At 45.1% G+C, this 19,305-nt stretch overlaps 1 protein-coding gene across 1 annotated transcript; it reads right to left on the bottom strand.

Moving 5' to 3' along the window:
* Positions 1-690: 690 nt before the first annotated feature.
* ube2m (ubiquitin conjugating enzyme E2 M) lies at positions 691-10,418 on the bottom strand. Its single transcript, XM_035399355.1, has 6 exons — positions 10,112-10,418; positions 5,493-5,587; positions 3,547-3,585; positions 3,277-3,380; positions 1,279-1,342; positions 691-899 (listed from the first exon to the last, which is right to left on the bottom strand). Exons 1-6 carry the CDS (start codon positions 10,224-10,226, stop codon positions 759-761), a joined length of 558 nt encoding a protein of 185 aa, XP_035255246.1. The 5' UTR covers positions 10,227-10,418; the 3' UTR covers positions 691-758.
* Positions 10,419-19,305: the final 8,887 nt, after the last annotated feature.

Raw genomic sequence — 19,305 nt, 5'->3', positions numbered from 1 at the left:
TACAAGCCCTGTATGCATTACTGTCTGTCAATCACGTCTGTTCATCAGCCTGCTTCTGCAAGTACTGTAGTCTGTACTGTGTGTGTTTCAGAGCGTAAGTGTGTGTGCTTGTGTGTGTGTGTGTGTATGTGTGTGTGTGTGTGTGTGTGTGCATGGACATGATTCTGACTGTAAGCATGTGTGCGCGTGTGTGTGTGTGTGTGCATGCACATGTTTCTGAGTGTAAGCGTGTGTGTGCTTGTGCCTGTTTCTGAGTGTGAGTGTAAGTGTGTGTGTGTGTGTGTGTGTGTGTGTGCATGCACATGTTTCAGAGTGTAAGCGTGTGTGTGTGGGTCCTTCAGGGTTAAGTCAGTGATAAAGTCATTACAGTCTGCATGAAGTCCTGTCCAGGTTTGGGTCTGAAGGTCGAGAGAAGCATCCCCATATGTTCATATGTGTACCACTGTGTCCGTCAAGCGACTCAGGCGAACACCAGTAAAATGTGTGTCGAGTCAGTGCTGTCTGCCCATGCTGGAGTGAGGATCGGTCAGTGCGTCAGTCTCAGCTATAACACCCAGGGGCTCTGTGGTGGCCCTGATGCCAATCCAGCGTTCAGCGAGAAACGTTCACTGACCGATGCCCCCGTCGCCCGCCGCGGAAATCCGTCCCCCCGGTCTGTGTGTCTGTCTGTGTTGGGTTGCAAAGGGTCTGTTTTTCTTTTTTGTTTTAGTTTTTTTTTTTTTTTTTTTTTTTTAAACGGGAGGACTTTTTTTCGGAAACTATTTGAGACACCGCTCGAAGTAAGTGGCCCCCACGTATCCGCCTCTTAGCGATCTCTGGACGTTCTGCTCGAACAGGCGCCTGTTGGTCTGCAGCACCTCCGCCGCCTCCTTGTTCAGCGGATCCTCTGGGTTGGGCTCCTACGGGGGGGTGGGGTGAGGGGTGCGGGGAGGTGTGGGGGGTAGGGGGGGGTGTGAGAGCGGGACCAGAGAGGATCATGGGAGTAAGTGACCACAGAACTGAGCTCACATCAAATGGCTTCAACTGCCCCCCCCCCTCCCACTACCCTCCCCCAAACAGGAAATGCTGACTTCAAAATAACGTCAAAGTAATGAGGCATGCTGGGAAAGCAATGTAAATACACTAAGCTCCACAACTGAGGCAAATTAGGAGGTTTTATTACTTATTTTGTGTAAAACAAAAAGCAGAACAAAATTAATTGTACAAAATAAAATCTGACATTCCTTGTGAGGGAAGCGATGGGAGAATGAGGCGTGTGGAGAGATTGCGCCTACTCACCAAAAATAGATACTGTAGACCGTATATGATGGAGTTTACCGTCAGCACGGGCTTCCAGTCCTCCCTGCGGAAGAGCAAACGATGGAACAGACAGAACGGCACTCAAGTGGAACAGAGGGAACGGCGCGAATGACAGCACGCGCTCATCCTCCCCGTTTGGATCGTAAGAACAGGACGGTTTGGAGTGTAAGAACGGGACGATTTGGAGTGTAAGAACGGGACGGTTTGGATCGTAAGAACAGGACGATTTGGAGCGTAAGAACAGGACGGTTTGGAGCGTAAGAACAGGACGATTTGGAGTGTAAGAACGGGACGGTTTGGAGCGTAAGAACAGGGCGGTTTGGAGCGTAAGAACGGGACGGTTTGGAGCGTAAGAACAGGACGGTTTGGAGCGTAAGAACAGGACGGTTTGGATCGTAAGTACAGGACGGTTTGGAGCGTAAGAACAGGACGGTTTGGAGTGTAAGAACAGGACGGTTTGGAGTGTAAGAACAGGACGGTTTGGAGTGTAAGAACAGGACGGTTTGGAGTGTAAGAACGGGACGGTTTGGAGTGTAAGAACGGGACGGTTTGGAGTGTAAGAACGGGACGGTTTGGAGTGTAAGAACAGGACAGTTTGGAGTGTAAGAACGGGACGGTTTGGAGTGTAAGAACGGGACGGTTTGGAGTGTAAGAACAGGACGGTTTGGAGCGTAAGAACGGGACGGTTTGGAGCGTAAGAACAGGACGGTTTGGAGCGTAAGAACAGGACAGTTTGGAGTGTAAGAACAGGACGGTTTGGAGTGTAAGAACAGGACGGTTTGGATCGTAAGAACCGGACGGTTTGGATCGTAAGAACGGGACGGTTTTCTGGACCTAGGCCCTAAACTTTCAGCCTGGCGGGTTACACGTCCGTGTGTCCCGTCGCCCTTGACGACAACAAACAGAGCCCCTTTCACAGGAAGCGCTGAAGAAGCCGCGGGGAAAACAAAAGCTGGTTTTCCAAACGAAGGTCTGGGGGAGTGGTCTGCAGACACTCGCCGCCCACTGAAAAGAAACGGCCTTCTTCCTCTTACGCCATCGAAGAAGAGCCAGAAGGACAAAGCCCAGAATCGAAACGGACCCAGCCGTGGCTTCCTGTAGTGAACTCCGCAAATGCTACAAACCGAGTTCAGTTCCACTTAAATGGACTGCATTTATATTCACTTGAGCGAACTGTACACAAAGTGGGCTCTAATCTGTGTGATTAGGAAACGGTCTTGCCCAGTTACAACAGCACGGTTTGAGTTCTGTAATTACGGTGGTCCAAATCTGAGCGGTCCAAACAAGGTCACTGCAATTGAACTGGGTGGACCTGCTGGCTTCAAACATACGGAAATATTTCATTTGGTCCAGCCGGCTGAACTGACACTAAACCGGCTGCCATTTTAAAAAATGGTCAGTTCTGTACGGTCCTGAGCGGTGGACAGAGCTTCAGCAACTGACAGCGTGTGATGCCTGAACCACACCCATCTGGATTTCAGTTGCTGAATTTTTTTTTTTGGTGACTACAGCAGATGAAGTTATCGGACTGTGGCTGTCGATACGGCAATCCACTGCCCACCGATTCCCCACGAGTCAGCTGTGCGTATCTTTCTGCACTAAAGCACAGGAGGAAACAACAGCGTTGGAATTTAATTAATTACCATCGTACAAGAACCTGTTTGCCCGTGCGAAAGCCCATTTTGAGATGGGCCTGATTTAGAAAAGAACCAACCCATCTGAGAATGCCGGTAAATGTCTGCTTGAAGGAAAAAAGTTTTATCAGGTTCACGGTGCTTTATATACATTTTTGGGATTATCCACAGCCTCATGCTACAGTGAGTTTATCCTGTTAATTGATGTATAATCTTATAAATAATGTACCGTACCATAGCACAGCGTATGTACCAGCATGTATCTGTAACGTGTGGTGAATCTGTAACGCACAATGCAGATATAACGTATGTAACAGCAGAACACGGGGGTCAAGCTGTGCACCTCAGGATGTTCAAGCAGACGTTCCCCTCGAGGTCGATATTGGGGTGATACACCATGGTCTCGCACTTCACCTTCGGGGGGTCATGAGGGTAGCCCTGTCCAACCTAGAGGACAAGGTTTAACATGGAGCAGAGGAAACGGTCGGTTTTATACAGCATGACTGACTTACTTAAAAAAACATGCCTTGAGTTTTATTTTACAAAAGAAAGCTTGAAATGAAGCACGTTTCACTTCACCTCTGTCCACATTATTCAAGGGTACCGGACTCACCTTAAAGCTGAAGACAAACTTCCCCCCTTTGTAAAATCCCTGAAAAGAGGAGATTAAAAAAGAACATAAACGTAATATTAAAAACAGCAAGCTCCCGCCAATCCACAAGGGACACATTTGGCAACGCATACAAAAGCAGACACCCGCACCCTAAAAACCCAGTTATGAACACAAGTTCATTTTTCAGTCCATTTTTTTTACTGTCAACTTTCAATTCAGGTTTAGACTGTCAGGACCACACATATCAGGCATAACTGGCACAATCAAGCTACAGGCGGCCAGTAGACCAGAGGACACTGGGTGAAGGGAAGCCAACTAGCCCAAGGATCTTCAGTCCTGGTCCTGGCAGACAGCACGTTCAGCTGGTTACTGTTGCTATTCGGCACACAACTGACCAATCAGAGCAGTCAATTACACAGCTGACTCATCTCACCTGGTTTCTTCGGCCTGAACTGGTTGCTGATATTAAGGCAAAAAAAAAAACAAAACAAAAACCAGCAGACCACAGTGGCCCGTCAGGACCAGGCATGAAGATCACTGATCTAGCCAATGAAAAGCCTTCCTCCCTGGATGATGCTGTGGCCTGTTTAATGACAGGGCTGCTGCTGACCGCACTGGAGCGGTCTGGATCCTATACTGGACTGCGACACCCATCCACAGCACCGAGCTTACAGTATGTTACGTAATCCCAGGAGAGTATGTGTTACTTCAAAAGAGCTGCGCTGACCGTTAAAATAGTTTAATCGTAGTTTAAACGTAATTGACACTGCAATGTTCAAAGTGAAGACTTGCAAGACTTGTTTTTCCCATTTTCGAGTCGCTCTGGAAAGAGGCCACTTTCGAGTGTTGATTGTGCTGCGCATAACAAAGGGCGGTTAATAGAGCCGGCCACAATGTATTTGAGTCCACCTCAGCAGTGCTGATCCTAGACTGCAAGCCTAGGAGTAAAATGAACTAAGGGCTAAATGAGTTTGCGTTACCCACTAGCATTAATTAGAGTAACATTTCCATCCACAGCCCTTGCCTGTGGTTTAACTGGCTAGGTGGAGCAGGATTATGTCAATTATTCTTCATAAAGTGCTGTCACATAACATAACACGAACAAATAAAGGCAACACCTATGATCAAACAACACCACAGAATGGAGAAAAAATGTGTCCTTTTATGGTCATAATTACGTAGCAAACTTGTGTCATTTGGCTAATGCCGTTTCGCTGTCAGAAATGAAACCGAAACCAGTTTCACAGGCACAGCCAAAAAACGCGTCACGCCAGAGACGGCACAGAACACAGGGCACAGGGCACAGGGCACAGGGCACAGGGCACAGGGCACAGAGCACAGAGCACAGAGCACAGGGCGCAGGGCACAGAACACAGGGCACAGGGGACAGAACACAGAACACAGGGCGCAGGGCACAGAGCACAGAGCACAGAGCACAGGGCGCAGGGCGCAGGGCGCAGGGCACAGAACACAGGGCACAGGGGACAGAACACAGAACACAAGGCACAGAACACAGGGCACAGAACACAGAGCACAGGACAGAGCACAGGGCACAAAGCGCAGGGCACAGGGCACAGAACACAGGGCACAGAACACAGGACTGAGCACAGAGCACAGGCCACAGGACACAGGGCACAGAGCACAGGACACAGGGCGCAGAGCACAGGATACAGGGCACAGGGCGCAGAGCACAGGGCGCAGAGCACAGGATACAGGGCACAGGACACAGAGCGCAGGGCACAGAGCACAGGACAGAGCACACGGCACACGGCACAGAGCACAAAGCTCAGGGCAAAGGGCACAGAGTGCAGAGTAAAGGGCACAGGACACAGGGCACAGGGAACAAGGCACAGGGCACAGAGCACAGAAGGCAGGGCGCAGAGCACAAGGCACAGGGTACAGGGCACAGGGCACAGGCCACAGGGCCCCGCGGACGTGGCTCTCACCTCATCGGGTGAAATGACGAGTTTGAAGTTCAGCAGGTCATCCTGGTCCGGAAAGAGAATCTCACACGTCTTTGGGAGGTTGAGCTCATTGATATCTAAATGAAGGAGAAAGCGTGAGAGGGAGACAGAGAGAGAGGGAGAAAGAGTTTTCAACACTTCAGCCTGAGGTAGCTAAGAATTGCACCAATCGTACCGCTCCTAATTGCTGACACTGCAGTAACTGGAACCAATGGGGGGGGGGGGTGGAATAATGTCCACGTTTGCACACGAAATTTGAATCTGCATTTGAAGTAGGCGGTCAAAGGCCATGCCCAAATGTGGAGTGGGAACCTCTTCAAGGAAGTTTCCAATCAAGCGATTGAAATGCGGCCTAGATCATTTTCAAAGTAAAATTTTTTTAAATGACTGCACGTCACAGAGCTCTGAACAAAGTTCTCCAGCAGGACAACCAGAAAAACGAGAAAACCCAGGCAGCCGAGCGATGAAAAGGGAATAAACAAATAGTAGCGGAGCCAGGTAATACGTCAGGCTCGCACGTGCCATCACTCACACGCTCTCAGTGCAGACAAAAAATAAATAAATAAATAAAAAAACACTTTTGGAATCAACTTCTATCCCCGTTTCCCCTCGCCCACCCCAATTACAAATGCCCCAATCGAGCTTCACCTCCTCATAGCAACATCCTTTGCCTTAGCAACAGGGCTACAATGAACGTGCTCCCTCAGGACCACATTCTAAACTGTCGCCTGTACTCTGCCTGTGAAGAAGCGGTGGCTGGGCTGGCTGCACACACGTTTTGGAAGCTACACGTGCTAACGTGCTAGCTTGCTAGCGTGCTCTCCCTCCCATAATGACCGAGGAGACTGTAGCGACATATCAGGCCAGTAGTTACTGAGCGGGCATTCAAACTGCACTTTTTGCTACAATGTCCAATTTGAAACTACCATCGCCTTATTCAATTGGAATTTTAATAGCTACAAATTGAACATTTTAATTAAACACTACAATAACTTTCCAGAACTGAGTTTGTGTCATGTAGTGACTTTAGATTTCATTATTACTGAATGTCTTTTTTTCCAGTTGATTTTGTGGTACTGCTACTACAATTACAAGCAAACTACGGATTTCAAAAAGCTCTGTCCATTTCGTTTAAAGCAATGTGAGGAAACAACCTCTTACCAAACCAAATAATTGAAGAAAGCAAGAATATTACTCAAAAGTCCTTAATTTCATCTGTTCGTATTGTTGCATGGTCAGACTCAGGCATACAACTGAAATAAAATGGGGTTCAACGTGAAGGTTTTTTCACACTTGCCTGATCAAATTAAATTCATACTCGCCCAGATATGACAGATTTGTTTGCCTGTGACATGACATACAAGAAAAAAAACCCACAAATCCTCCATAACAACATTTATTTTCTTATCTGGTATCATCAGGCATTGAAAAAATATTCCAAATCATTAGTTTTGGAACTGATTCTGTTACAAACTATTATTTACGGGGCTGCTGAGTGGCTCACTCAGTTAAGGCACCATGCTGTGGTGCAGGAATGATCCCCACGGTCTCGGATCAAATCCGCACCGCGTTAGTGCCGACTGTGGCCGGCAGCTCCACAGGGTGACGCACAACCGGTGACGGCGTCGCCCCGGGGTAGGGGAGGGATCAGGCAGGTTTGGGGTCCCCCCGTTCATCGCTATCTATCGACCCCCGCTGAGCGACTGGGCACCTGAGGACCCCATGTTATAGCCGCATATGAAAGGTCTTCCTCCGACTCCACTCTATGAGAGTTAAGCTGCAGTCTGCGCGGTGAAAAAGAAGCAGCCGGTGGCGGCCCGGGTCTCAGAGGAGAACGCTGGGTTTCCACACGGGGTTTCGTGTATGAACTCTGCAGGAGCCGCAAGCTAACGGTCATTCCAAATTAGGGTGGGAATTCGACAGGCTCAGTCCCATGTTGGCAGCGAAATAAATAAAAAAACTGTTACCAAAATTTTTTTTTTTTTTTTAAACTATATTTACACTGACTGTAGCCTAAGCCACTTCACTGGAGACACACAAACCGCAAACGTCGACAAGGTAACTTTCTTCACCATGACTACACCACTCACCAAAATGCCCAGTAAGGTGCCATTTTCATTCCTTTAATTTTGTGTTCAGTAAGTTAATTCATTTTAACTCATTTAACAGGGACAATGCGCATTAGTTAACATTTCCGCCTTCAAATTCGCATTAAACGCACCATTTAAGATCCTTTTGACCCATAATCCCTGGGCACGTTGAAAGTAGAAACTACTTGCTAATGTTATTGCGTAGCATGTAGCCAGCTAGACTAATGATGTCACATTTTAACCAGTAGCCTACTAAGGCTAGATTAACATTAGATTGGTTAATGGAGTCAATACAGACAAATAATAATTAGCTTACATAAAAAAGAAAGTGAAATAAAAAGCATTAATGTTGCCTAACTGTGACGGTTTACGCTTCATTACTTAAGCTCCATCCTTAAAAGGTGATGAGATGCCAGATGAACTAGCATTGGGCAACACCGAATTTGGGCTCATCTCCAGCTGGTGTGTTGCTGTGCACACTACTATACAGATGACACAGCACTTTCATGGCAAACTGGGCAAGAGACTACCAAACCAGAGAGGCTAACGCTAGGAGAGACTGTAGTCCTCAGCAAAAGAGGAGACAGCAAAAGGGATGCTGAGCGATGTTAACTACTCTCTCTGACTGCACTAAATGTTCTGACTATATGATTGGTCGGTCAGTGGTCTCGGTAACCAAGGTGACCCCGTGAATTTTTCCTTCTTCTCACACACTGCTCGGTTTCTGGGCTAGCTTAGCATCTCCAAACGGATTATGTGAACAAACTGAACGGTGAATTAGCCCCCCGAATCGTCTCAAGGTAGACGTGGCGAGTGACCGAGGAGTTTTACTGGTCCGACATCTGGTTTTACTTCCCCTGGGTAAATGGGCAAGAGTTACTGCTAAACCCTCTAAAAATTAAAATTAAAAATTAAAAAAAATTTGGGTCATGGCTCACACAAATTAACAAACGTTAATTACATTTCCGCTCTTACCTGTCTATTTATTCAGTTTGCCTCCCAAAGAGACTGCAGTCTTTCAAACATTATTGTCATACCAAATAGTAAAAATACATAACTGTCACAGAAAATTAAATAGTCGCTATGATGGTTATAGTCTTTTGTTGGGAAAGTATCTGCAATATCAACATATAGGGCTTGGCCTATGCATGCCTAATTTTGGATGCTCTCATGTCTAATGCTGAAGAATGACAAGTATACTTGCCAAGTAACAATTGTGTATTAAAAAATACACTCTATAAAGGTTATAGGCTATGTGCAATTTCATGAACAGTGGTCCAGAATTCACTACACAACCTTAACAAGTTTTTAAATGTTAAACTTACATAGGGCAGTAACAAAGAAGGCTACCTTTTTAGTTGTATCGTTGTTTTAAAAACAATGCTGGTTCAGACACTTTGAGGTACCAGTGCTGCCATTGTTTTTAACAGTTATGATATCAATACAGAGTGGGCTATGATTAAAAAACATTCACATAAATAATCTACAACACAACAGCTGGTTGCATGTGCTTGATATTAACACTTCACAAAATTTCTAATTTTGATCATACAAAAATAACCCTTGAAAGACCACATTCATTCAACAACAAGGGGGGCCAAGTAGCATGAAAGAATGTAGGGGAAACTGAGAAGCAATTCCGTGGAACAGTGTTTGTTTAGATTGTGTGAAACAGCCCAGATTGTCTGCTGTAAATTGACCCAATTCGTTAGACATACGAACCAATTTCAGCAAACTAAGTACAGGTCCTTAAAAAAATACATGATTTTTATATATGGGAGGAACTGGCTTTTTAAACGATAAGAACGGTTGGTTGATATTTTGATACACAAAAACATATTGCGTAGATTGAAAGGTAATTGCTTAATGCTTACACTTTGTGACTATTACATTTCATTAACCGGCAGAGCCTTTTCCTTCTTGTTATATTTAATCGTCATTGTCCTGTGAAGGACGATTCTAAACCTCTGTACCGTTTTTTAACATGATAATCATTTCATACTGAACATCACCTACCTGCTGGTTAAATACATAAATCGAAGTATATTGTAAGGTGCTAAATGTGCTGACAATTGCTAACCAAAATACAAGAGGTGTGTATGCTTTCAGTATCAGCAGTGACGAATATACTGGCCCATGTATCGTTTACTTGCTAGCTGGCTAGCAAGCTAACACAGAGAATAGATTGTATTAACAGTAATATTTAATTTTTTAAAGTCAGTATTGCTGGCTAGACGAATGTATGTTTTACTCAACGGAAGAGACCAAAACAATGGGACACCACATCTGCTCGACATATTTTGCAGCAAAACCCGGACTAGCTGCCTAATCGAGACCGGGGTTTTTCTATCGGCGGCTACGTTTGTTTTTGGTCTAATTTCGTCTGTTTATACCAGTTAAAATTACTGTACTGGCAAGGTACATTACAAAATATCTCTAACTTTCCTTACTCTAAAAATGAACAGCGAGAGTTAACTAGATTAAAGGTTTTAAGAAGGAGTACCCTCGTACCTTTCTGTATTCGAAGCTGGGCCGCGCTTGCTTTTTTACCACCGGCTCCTGTTCTGTTCCCTCCCGCAGACTCTTCGTCTTTTTTCTGCTGTTTAAGAGAAAAAAGCTTAATCATCTTCAACTACTTTACGTTATATTTCACCCCCTTTCCGCGAAAATCGTATTTATTTGTTTAAACAGTCCGTGAGCGGAAAACGTGTCCAGGGCCGTAGTGTTGCGGGGGGCCGGTGCAGCTCGGTTGGTGAGATTAGACTAGTCGCTCGCCAGCTATGAAGCCAGCTGGCTGGATGAAACTGGGCAGCGAAAGAGGAAAGGGAGCGGCGAGAGTGCGTGCGTTTCTTTCCGTGTGGAACAAACCCCTACAACTGGCATGACCATCTAAGAAATTCTAGAAAGTTACCTCTTATGAACATAATTTTTTTTTTTATCATTGAGGAGAGAAATTTCACATAAAAAACATTTGTGTCTTGGGTCATTTTAGATTTTAGACGATCATATGTGGAATTTTTTTTCTACCTGAGGCTTTAGTTGAAATTTCATCAAATATGGGATGCATGAAATATTAAGTGTCATATTAAGATCACCGACTCTGCAATAAATTTAACAGGGTAATATTCAGTATAAAGAACGCGCATTAATTTGTGTTATTTCTGCATTGAATGCAACAGAGCTCTGGGTGACTAATGTGCCAGTATTTTTGTATTTAGCAAGTGATAATATCTCAATACATTAGGATGAAAAACATAAGTAATCCTGCTTAGAAAATGATTTCCCCCTTAACGAGAAAAAATGAAACATGCAAACGGTAGTATAGTCAATTATATGTTTATATGTTATATGTTTCCTTCAGGTTTTTTTTTTTTGGATGGCTTGTGTTCATTTGTTATTTAAAAGTAAGTACTTCATTACAACAGGGGTTTGTAATTTTAAAACAATGTAGCCTGTTACATTCTTGCTATTGCTGCAGCCAAGAAAATTGTTGGTGACTCATTACATGGGACTTCAAACCCAATTAAAGAAACTTTGTGGAATTGAAGCTCAAGTCCTACCAAAAGTCATTTCTAATTGGATCACTTTGTGATGCAAGGCATCCACAGTCTTGAAGAAAAACCTTTTTTTTAATCCTTGAAATGTTCTGGAAGGAGCATGTGGTCCATGCTGTTTCGTTCCTCTATGATTCAAACACCTGCCAAATCAGGGCCGTGTCTGTTTCTGGTTTTCATGCCAACTTCTGGCCTGAATTACTCAGTTAGCCCTAACATTTACTCCATCTGACATTTTAGCTACATTTCTCGATAAGTGCATGAATGACAGCCTAAGACTGTTCTTGTGTCCCCATATAAAACGTTTTACTGGGATCTAATCAACCAGTTGTGAACCAGTGTTGGTCTATGCAGCCATTTAGCTCATCTAGCCTGGGTAATTGGGGGTGGGGGGTGGGGGGGTCGGGGTGTCAATGCCATTTTCAGCATGACAGCTATAAATATGGCACCATAACTACCTCGAACGACATGGTTGAAACATCTGAAATGCAAGCCTTCTACATGGCCCCACAAAATGGAACCAAATCCTGATCATGACAGTGCTGAGTCTGGCTGAGCTTCCCATTGGATGAGAACAAAGTTGGCCACAGTGTTACCCAGGTTCCCATTGGATGATGACACAGTTGGCCACGGTGTTACCCAGGTTCCCATAGGATGATGACACAGTTGGCCATGTTGTTACCCAGGTTCCCATTGGATGATGACACAGTTGGTCACATTGTTACCCTGGTTCCCATTGGATGATGACAGTTGGCCATGGTGTTACCTAGCTTCCCATTGGATGATGACACAGTTGGCCATGGCGTCACCTCGGGAGGGATAGTTTCAGTTGGCAGGCTATTCCCACCTTGCTGCGGAAGAACAGCTACAGTTTGGCTGCACTATTTGACTAAATGTGCCCGTGATCTGGCAGAATTTTATCTAAATTAACAATGGCAAGATTTGTAATTGGTGTAGCAGAAAAGGAACATTTATTGCCCACTCATTGCTATGATCACATTCACAGATTAATATAAATTAGCACTCCAGTACAGCAGAGGGCAGTGGTGTTGTTTTTCCTAAGTGCTAACCATGGAATCACTGTTCGACTACTTTGTGCAAAAAAGATTATATATATATATATATTCCAGAATGTCTAGAAATGCTAAATTATACAAAGGAAGAGCAAGCAAGTTAGCTAGCTAGGTTAGTTGGAAAAGCAGCTGCAACATTACAACTGATCTGCTAATTATTTCAGGTTCTATTTACAACAGCTGCTATGCAGTCCTCATGAACCTGTCAGCGTCAGTCAGAGTATCAGCCAATCCGCAAGCTTGAATAGATCAGCGGATACGCACAGACCAAACCCTGTGGACAAACAGCATACATTTAAAATTCACCTTCTGGGCATTTTAGCTGAAGCTCCTATCCAGAGCAACTTAGTGCACAAAGAAAAGTCCTGGGTTCGTAAATCACCAAAAAAATTACAAGTAACATTTAAATGGGAGTGCAATGGTTGGGCCATCACACACCAGCGACAGGTAATCCTTTGCAACTAGAATGAATATGTGAAAGGGAAGGGTTTTTTGAGTGGGGAAATATAAGATACTGTAGATAGAACATGTGGAAGAGGGGAGTAAGATTCAGGGTGGAGTGGCGGGGGGGGGGTTCACATAAAAAAAAAATTGCCTTTGAACTTTTTTTTTGGTCACCTTGGTCCAAAAATACCTGTAATTTCTCAAACTCAGAAGGTACAGACAGTTTTTGCATCAAACAGATCTGTGTAGCACATCACAAAAGCTGTTAAACCACCGTTGCCATATGCCTGGTCAAACAAAGGACTGACAAAGCACAGTCGCCCACAATGCAGCTGTATTTATCCGAATCTCTCTCTCCAGGTAAGCCTTCATTCCTGGCCCTGACAAAAGCAATGGAATGGTGCACACCTGGGACGGATTACCAGCGAGCCTGGACTGTGCATGCCTGGAGGTGAGGCCGCGGTTGTCCAGAACCATGCTCAGGCTGACAGAAGGGTAGAGCAATGGTAAGGGAACTGGGCTTGTAAACATGAAAGGTTCGCAGACATGATTCGCTGCTGGGGCGCTACTCTTCAGCTAGGTACTCTCTCTGAATTGCTACGGTAAAGCACCCAGGTGTATAAATAAGGAGTGTATGTGAAAATGTAATCCGCATAAGTAGCTCTGGATCATAGTGTCTATTAAATACCTAAAGTAGGTAGTGAAACTCAGCGATTTCGTACATGGTGGTGCCATGCAGTGCAAGCCCAATGTTACCTTTGATGTGGATGAGATCACTGAGTCAGACAAGATATATAAAGCTGGATGTGGATGAAGAGATGTGCTTTATTTACTGTTGCAGCCAAAGATTTTAGATTTTAGTCATACATTTTATTTTTAATCATTTGACATTACTGCCATATTTTATTGTATGCATCGTCTGCCTGAGGTACCTAACCTGCATGGTTATCCAGGTACAGAAAGTGATCACCTGGATTTGATTGAACAATTAGCACAATTATTCAGCAAAGAGTGGCCCAACTCCATATTTATACCCATCATTTTGGAAGAGATGTTGGATGTCAGGTGACCACATACTCTTGGCCATGTAGTGTATGTATAAAAAAGCTGCAAAAGCTGTGATGTGATGCTTTGCAGTCAGAAGACCACACTCCATGTGCAGCTGGAAGACGGACGGACCGACTGACTATTAGCAGGCCGCAGGCCTGGTCACAAGAAAACCTGACAACCGAAACCCCTCCCTCTGTGACACTTCAGCCAATCACATGCCTCCCTTCAGATGTTACCCAGTTGGCAGTTGAGGCTCAATACCAATCAGGAGGGCACCCTGAAACAAAACTTAGCAAAACTACCCACCTTGCAGTGCATATTTCTGCTTTTCATTGAATATTGACAGTTCTGTGTAAAGACACTACTTATTAGTATTAACGTATTAGTGAAAAGCGGTTTTACTTTGTTATAGTTCACATCCAGCAGGTTCCTGAATCGGAGTCTAAATCTTTACCCACCGTTTATCCCTGGGTCTGAATTCCACCCATTAAGAGTGTAGCCACAGTAAGGAGATTCACCCCAAGCAGCAATATTTTTTTTATTCTGTATCATCATGATGAAGGGATCAAGTAAAAATGGGTTCATTTTACATACAAGGCATCAAGTTAGTACATTACGAGATGTGGAATTCCTGGGGGCCAAGCTGAATGAAGGAGTTAGCCAGCTAGCTTGAATAGGATATCGGATTGGTGGCATCCTCAGTTGCTCCAAAATATTTACGAAAAGGAAGCCAGTGAACTCCTTAATCCCAGTTTGTGAAACCACCCCCCCCCCCCATGCACAACAACTCTTCTCTTATACCACCAAGTACACAAACGAACCCCACACATGGTAAAAACAACCCATTGTCTTTATTTAGTTTGTCGTTTTACAGTGGTCATTCTGTTAAGTAGCTGCCTTGATTCTTCTTTTTTTTTTTTTTTTTTACAGTCACTTTTTTTTAAATTCAGTTCACTCCTAGAAACTTCCAGAGTTAAATATCCACTCCCATCCAGTTCCATTTCTTCCTCATTTTGATCAGCACAATGGAAGAAAGTATGAGCAAATGATAAAAATAAAAAAAGAAAAGGACAAAATGCCCCAGATAGAAGACTGCTGCAGTTTGGCAAAAAAAAGTTGGTAAAACATTGGTCCGGTCCAGTGCATTTGTCTGGGTAAACAAGTTTCAGTGGGCTGGAAAAAAAAAAAAACACAGGAAAACACAATACTGTCCAGGGTCGGGATCTGTTCTGCGCTGAAATGTTTTGGTCAGTCCCAAGTTTGACCCGTGTGGGAACTAGGGACACATCATTTGGAACGGCAAGCTTTGGAATTTAAACTTGAAATTAATACTGCGAGTTGCATGTTATCAATTCCATTTCCCCCAGTTTGGCGCCACTCGTGATTTGGACTAGTGAAAAGTTGGCAGTGAATTGCTTGAAAATTCAATATTCAATAGTCATTTACTACATGTGAGACCTTCACATACTGTATGGCATTACACGTGAAAACATTACAAAAAAAAACAAAAAACAAAAGGCAAAAAGGAAATGATACAAAGCAAACTGAAATTTGATCCATTTCTCATACATAATAAGCATTGTGTTTAAACGACTATACGATTTGAATTTCAGAACTGAATTTTGGGAGAAAAAAGGCCAGGTTACACTAATTTTACAAGGAGGCTTCTCTCACCATGGTTACTGTTGCTAGGCCTGATGTTGCTAGGCAATGCAAACTAAAAGCAAAATGATTTCAAGGAAGGAACTCCCCGCAGTTCTCTGGTTTCTGGTCTCGCCATTTGCCACATTTTGAAAAAAATGCAGTTAAAAGAACTTGCACTCTGCACATAAGCTAAACCCGAATGCCTTAGTGAGGTCATCAGAATGCTTGGTCAGAGATCAGTCTGTATCCTTGCACGGTGAACACCAATGGCAACTCAATCATTGACGATATGTGCGCTTAACCGTCTACCGCATGGCAACATACAGCTCAGAGGGTAATCCCAAAGAAACATATTGGCACTTCGTTCATACTGTAGTCGTGGTGCCCACTATGGGAAAAGCTGATTAACCTTTAGCCAGAATGGGCTGCTTCTGACAGTCATTCACTGAATGATAAAGCAAATTCAGATAGACAGCACCATCCCATTAATTCAGCTTTATGATGAGTATGTTAAATTCTTTGATAACAGACCGGAGAAACAACACACTTGGGAAAACTAGGCATTATATAACAGACCGACCAAAATTAAAACCGTGAAAAATCTTTTATTACATCAAGTCAGTGCCCTGATCTGACTCACATTTGAAGCAGTGCTATTGTACTTGCAGTCCACTGCAACTGTCATTCACCAAGTTTCGATTGTAAGCGTAACCCAGGACAACATTTTCCCCAGACCTAAATTTCCCAAGCCAGCTCCTTAAATACATCTTGAAGAACACGTAAGGAATACTAGACGAAACGGGCTTCAGAAGGCATACGGCAATCACATGGTGCCCCGTCGGCCTACCACAGCCCGGAGAAAAAAAAAAAAAAAAGAAAAAAAAAAAAAGAGTGCCATTTCCCTCTCCGCGCTCCGATTGGTCAAGCTACATCGCCATGGCAATCCAAGCTGGAACTCGAAAGGGAAGAGGACGGCCGTGTAACTGAAATGGAATTGATAAGACTGGAAGTGCGCTGGAGCCGAGGAGAAGGCGCTGGCCGTACGCAGTCAGCGCCAGAGCGCAAGGTTTTTTTAAAAGTTTTTTTTTTTTTAACGCAGATCAGAGATGCCCCAACGCAGTTCCACCACCAGCAGACAACTTCACCCCAACCCACCCTGGACCCCGGTAACCCTGTGCCCCCCCCAGCACAGAGAAGCCCTGCCCCCCAGTCATATACTGATTTTTTTTTTAAAATATGAAGACTTTCTCCCATTTTCTAAACACCCTCGCAAGACTTGCTCTTTCCGATCGGCCCTAGAGCAGTCCCTTAAAAACAAAAAAAAAACAAAAACAAATCGGGAGAGACATTGCAGTTTCAAAATTGATCGACTCCAGTAAATTACACGACAGTTCAGTCCAACAATTGTCCAGTTCAAGCTCTGAAATAAAAATAAAAAATACTATGAGTGCAGGGACTCGGAGACAGGCGTGGTAAAGTCCAGTTGAAGGTCTTGCAGCCCTGCTCAATAGTCACGCCAATCCAGTGCAGCTCGGTCCCTCAGTCCCCCTCTCTGTACAGTATCGCTGTGTACGGTCCCCCTCTCTGTACAGTATAGCTGTGTATGGTCTCCCTCTCTGTACAGTATAGCTGTGTATGGTCTCTCTCTCTGTACAGTATAGCTGTGTACGGTCTCTCTCTCTGTACAGTATAGCTGTGTACGGTCCCCCTCTCTGTACAGTATAGCTGTGTACGGTCCCTCTCTCTGTACAGTATATCTGTGTATGGTCTCTCTCTGTACAGTATAGCTGTGTATGGTCTCTCTCTCTGTACAGTATAGCTGTGTATGGTCTCCCTCTCTGTACAGTATAGCTGTGTACGGTCTCTCTGTACAGTATAGCTGTGTACGGTCTCTCTCTGTACAGTATAGCTGTGTACGGTCTCTCTCTCTGTACAGTATAGCTGTGTACGGTCTCTCTGTACAGTATAGCTGTGTACGGTCTCTCTCTCTGTACAGTATAGCTGTGTATGGTCTCTCTGTACAGTATAGCTGTGTACGGTCTCTCTCTCTGTACAGTATAACTGTGTATGGTCTCTCTGTACAGTACAGGTGTGTACAGTCTCTCTCTCCGTACAGTATAGCTGTGTATGGTCTCCCTCTCTGTACAGTATAGCGGTGTATGTCTCTGTACAGTATAGCTGTGTACGGTCTCTCTCTGTACAGTATAGCTGTGTATGGTCTCTCTGTACAGTATAGCTGTGTACGGTCCCCCTCTGTACAGTATAGCTGTGTACGGTCTCTCTCTGTACAGTATACCTGTGTACGGTCTCTCTCTCTGTACAGTATAGCTGTGTACGCTCTCTCTCTGTACAGTATACCTGTGTACGGTCTGTCTCTCTGTACAGTATAGCTGTGTACAGTCTCTCTCTGTACCGTATAGCTGTGTACGGTCTCTCTCTGTACATTATAGCTGTGTACGGTCTCTCTGTACAGTATACTTGTGTATGGTCTCTCTCTGTACAGTATACCTGTGTACGGTCTCTCTGTACAGTACAGCTGTGTACGGTCTCTCTCTCTCTGTACAGTATAGCTGTGTACGGTCTCTCTCTGTACAGTATAGCTGTGTACGGTCTCTCTGTACAGTATACCTGTGTACGGTCTCTCTCTGTACAGTACAGCTGTGTACGGTCTCTCTCTCTCTGTACAGTACAGCTGTGTACGGTCTCTCTCTCTCTGTACAGTACAGCTGTGTATGGTCTCTCTGTCTGTATAGTATAGCTGTGTACAGTCTCTCTCTCTGTACAGTATAGCTCTATGCAGTTGGGCATGGTCCCTCCCCTCTCTGTACAATCCAGCTCTGTGTGGTTGGGCATGGTCTAGCCTGTTCACATGATACACCCCAGCACAGTTTGGCCTCTTAGAATCCAGTCCAGTCCAGTCCAGTCCAGTCCAGTCCGGTCCGGTCCGGTCCGGTCCAGTCCAGTGGCCAGTGTACAGTGTGTACAGTCAAGTACAGTCCAGTTCAGTGCATTGTCAAATTGGTTCTGTGAGTGTGTGCGTGTGTGTGCGCGCGTGCACTCATGCGAGTCACGGACACAGACGGCGATGGTGCAGGCCGTAGGAGGGAGAGACAAAAACAGAGGGAAGCTATGGCCATACGAGTAGGATGGCGACAGGAGAGGGATGTACTGGTACTGAGTGAGATGGCTATAGCAGTGGGCTGTACTGGTACAGGTGGGAATGAGATGGCTATAGGAGTGGGATGTACTGGTGCTGAGTCAGATGGCTATAGTAGTGGGCTGTACTGGTACAGGTGTGAGTGAGATGGCTATAGGAGTGGGATGTACTGGTGCTGAGTCAGATGGCTATAGCAGTGGGCTGTACTGGTACAGGTGGGAATGAGATGGCTATAGCAGTGGGCTGTACTGGTACAGGTGTGAGTGAGATGGCTATAGGAGTGGGATGTACTGGTGCTGAGTCAGATGGCTATAGCAGTGGGCTGTACTGGTACAGGTGGGAATGAGATGGCTATAGCAGTGGGCTGTACTGGTACAGGTGTGAGTGAGATGGCTATAGGAGTGGGCTGTACTGGTACAGGTGGGAGTGAGATGGCTATAGGAGTGGGCTGTACTGGTACAGGTGGAAGTGAGATGGCTATAGCAGTGGGCTGTACTGGTATAGGTGGGAGTGAGGAGGAGAGGAGTGTAAGAAAGGAGGAGTAACAGCTGGAGGAGAGAAGACCGTTATCCCTGATGATGGAGTGTAGGACGGAGGGAGAGAGAGAGAGAGGGGTAAGTGCAGTCGGAGAGCAGACACTGACGAGCACTGCTCAGAACCAGCCCCTCGCTCACGCCCAGTGCATCGTGCGGTGCGGTGCGGTGCGGTCTGTCTACAGTCAGGTGACCAGGAGCTCCTCTGGGGGCGGGGCTAATGAAGACGGGGGAACAGCCCATTGGCCGT

This window comes from Anguilla anguilla, chromosome 17 (genome assembly GCF_013347855.1).
Source record: "Anguilla anguilla isolate fAngAng1 chromosome 17, fAngAng1.pri, whole genome shotgun sequence".
In the NCBI taxonomy this organism is placed as follows: Eukaryota; Metazoa; Chordata; class Actinopteri; order Anguilliformes; family Anguillidae; genus Anguilla; species Anguilla anguilla.
This window is presented reverse-complemented; position numbering and strand designations above follow the sequence as displayed.

What these genes read in the sequence shown, in the direction of transcription:
- ube2m (XM_035399355.1), bottom strand. Translation starts at nt 10,226, where the DNA reads ATGATTAAGCTTTTTTCTCTTAAACAGCAGAAAAAAGACGAAGAGTCT. An exon ending in CCAGCTTCGAATACAGAAAG is followed by an intron (nt 5,588 to 10,111) that starts GTACGAGGGTAC and finishes TCCTTCATTTAG; the next exon opens with ATATCAATGAGCTCAACCTC. An exon ending in TCGTCATTTCACCCGATGAG is followed by an intron (nt 3,586 to 5,492) that starts GTGAGAGCCACG and finishes TCCTCTTTTCAG; the next exon opens with GGATTTTACAAAGGGGGGAA.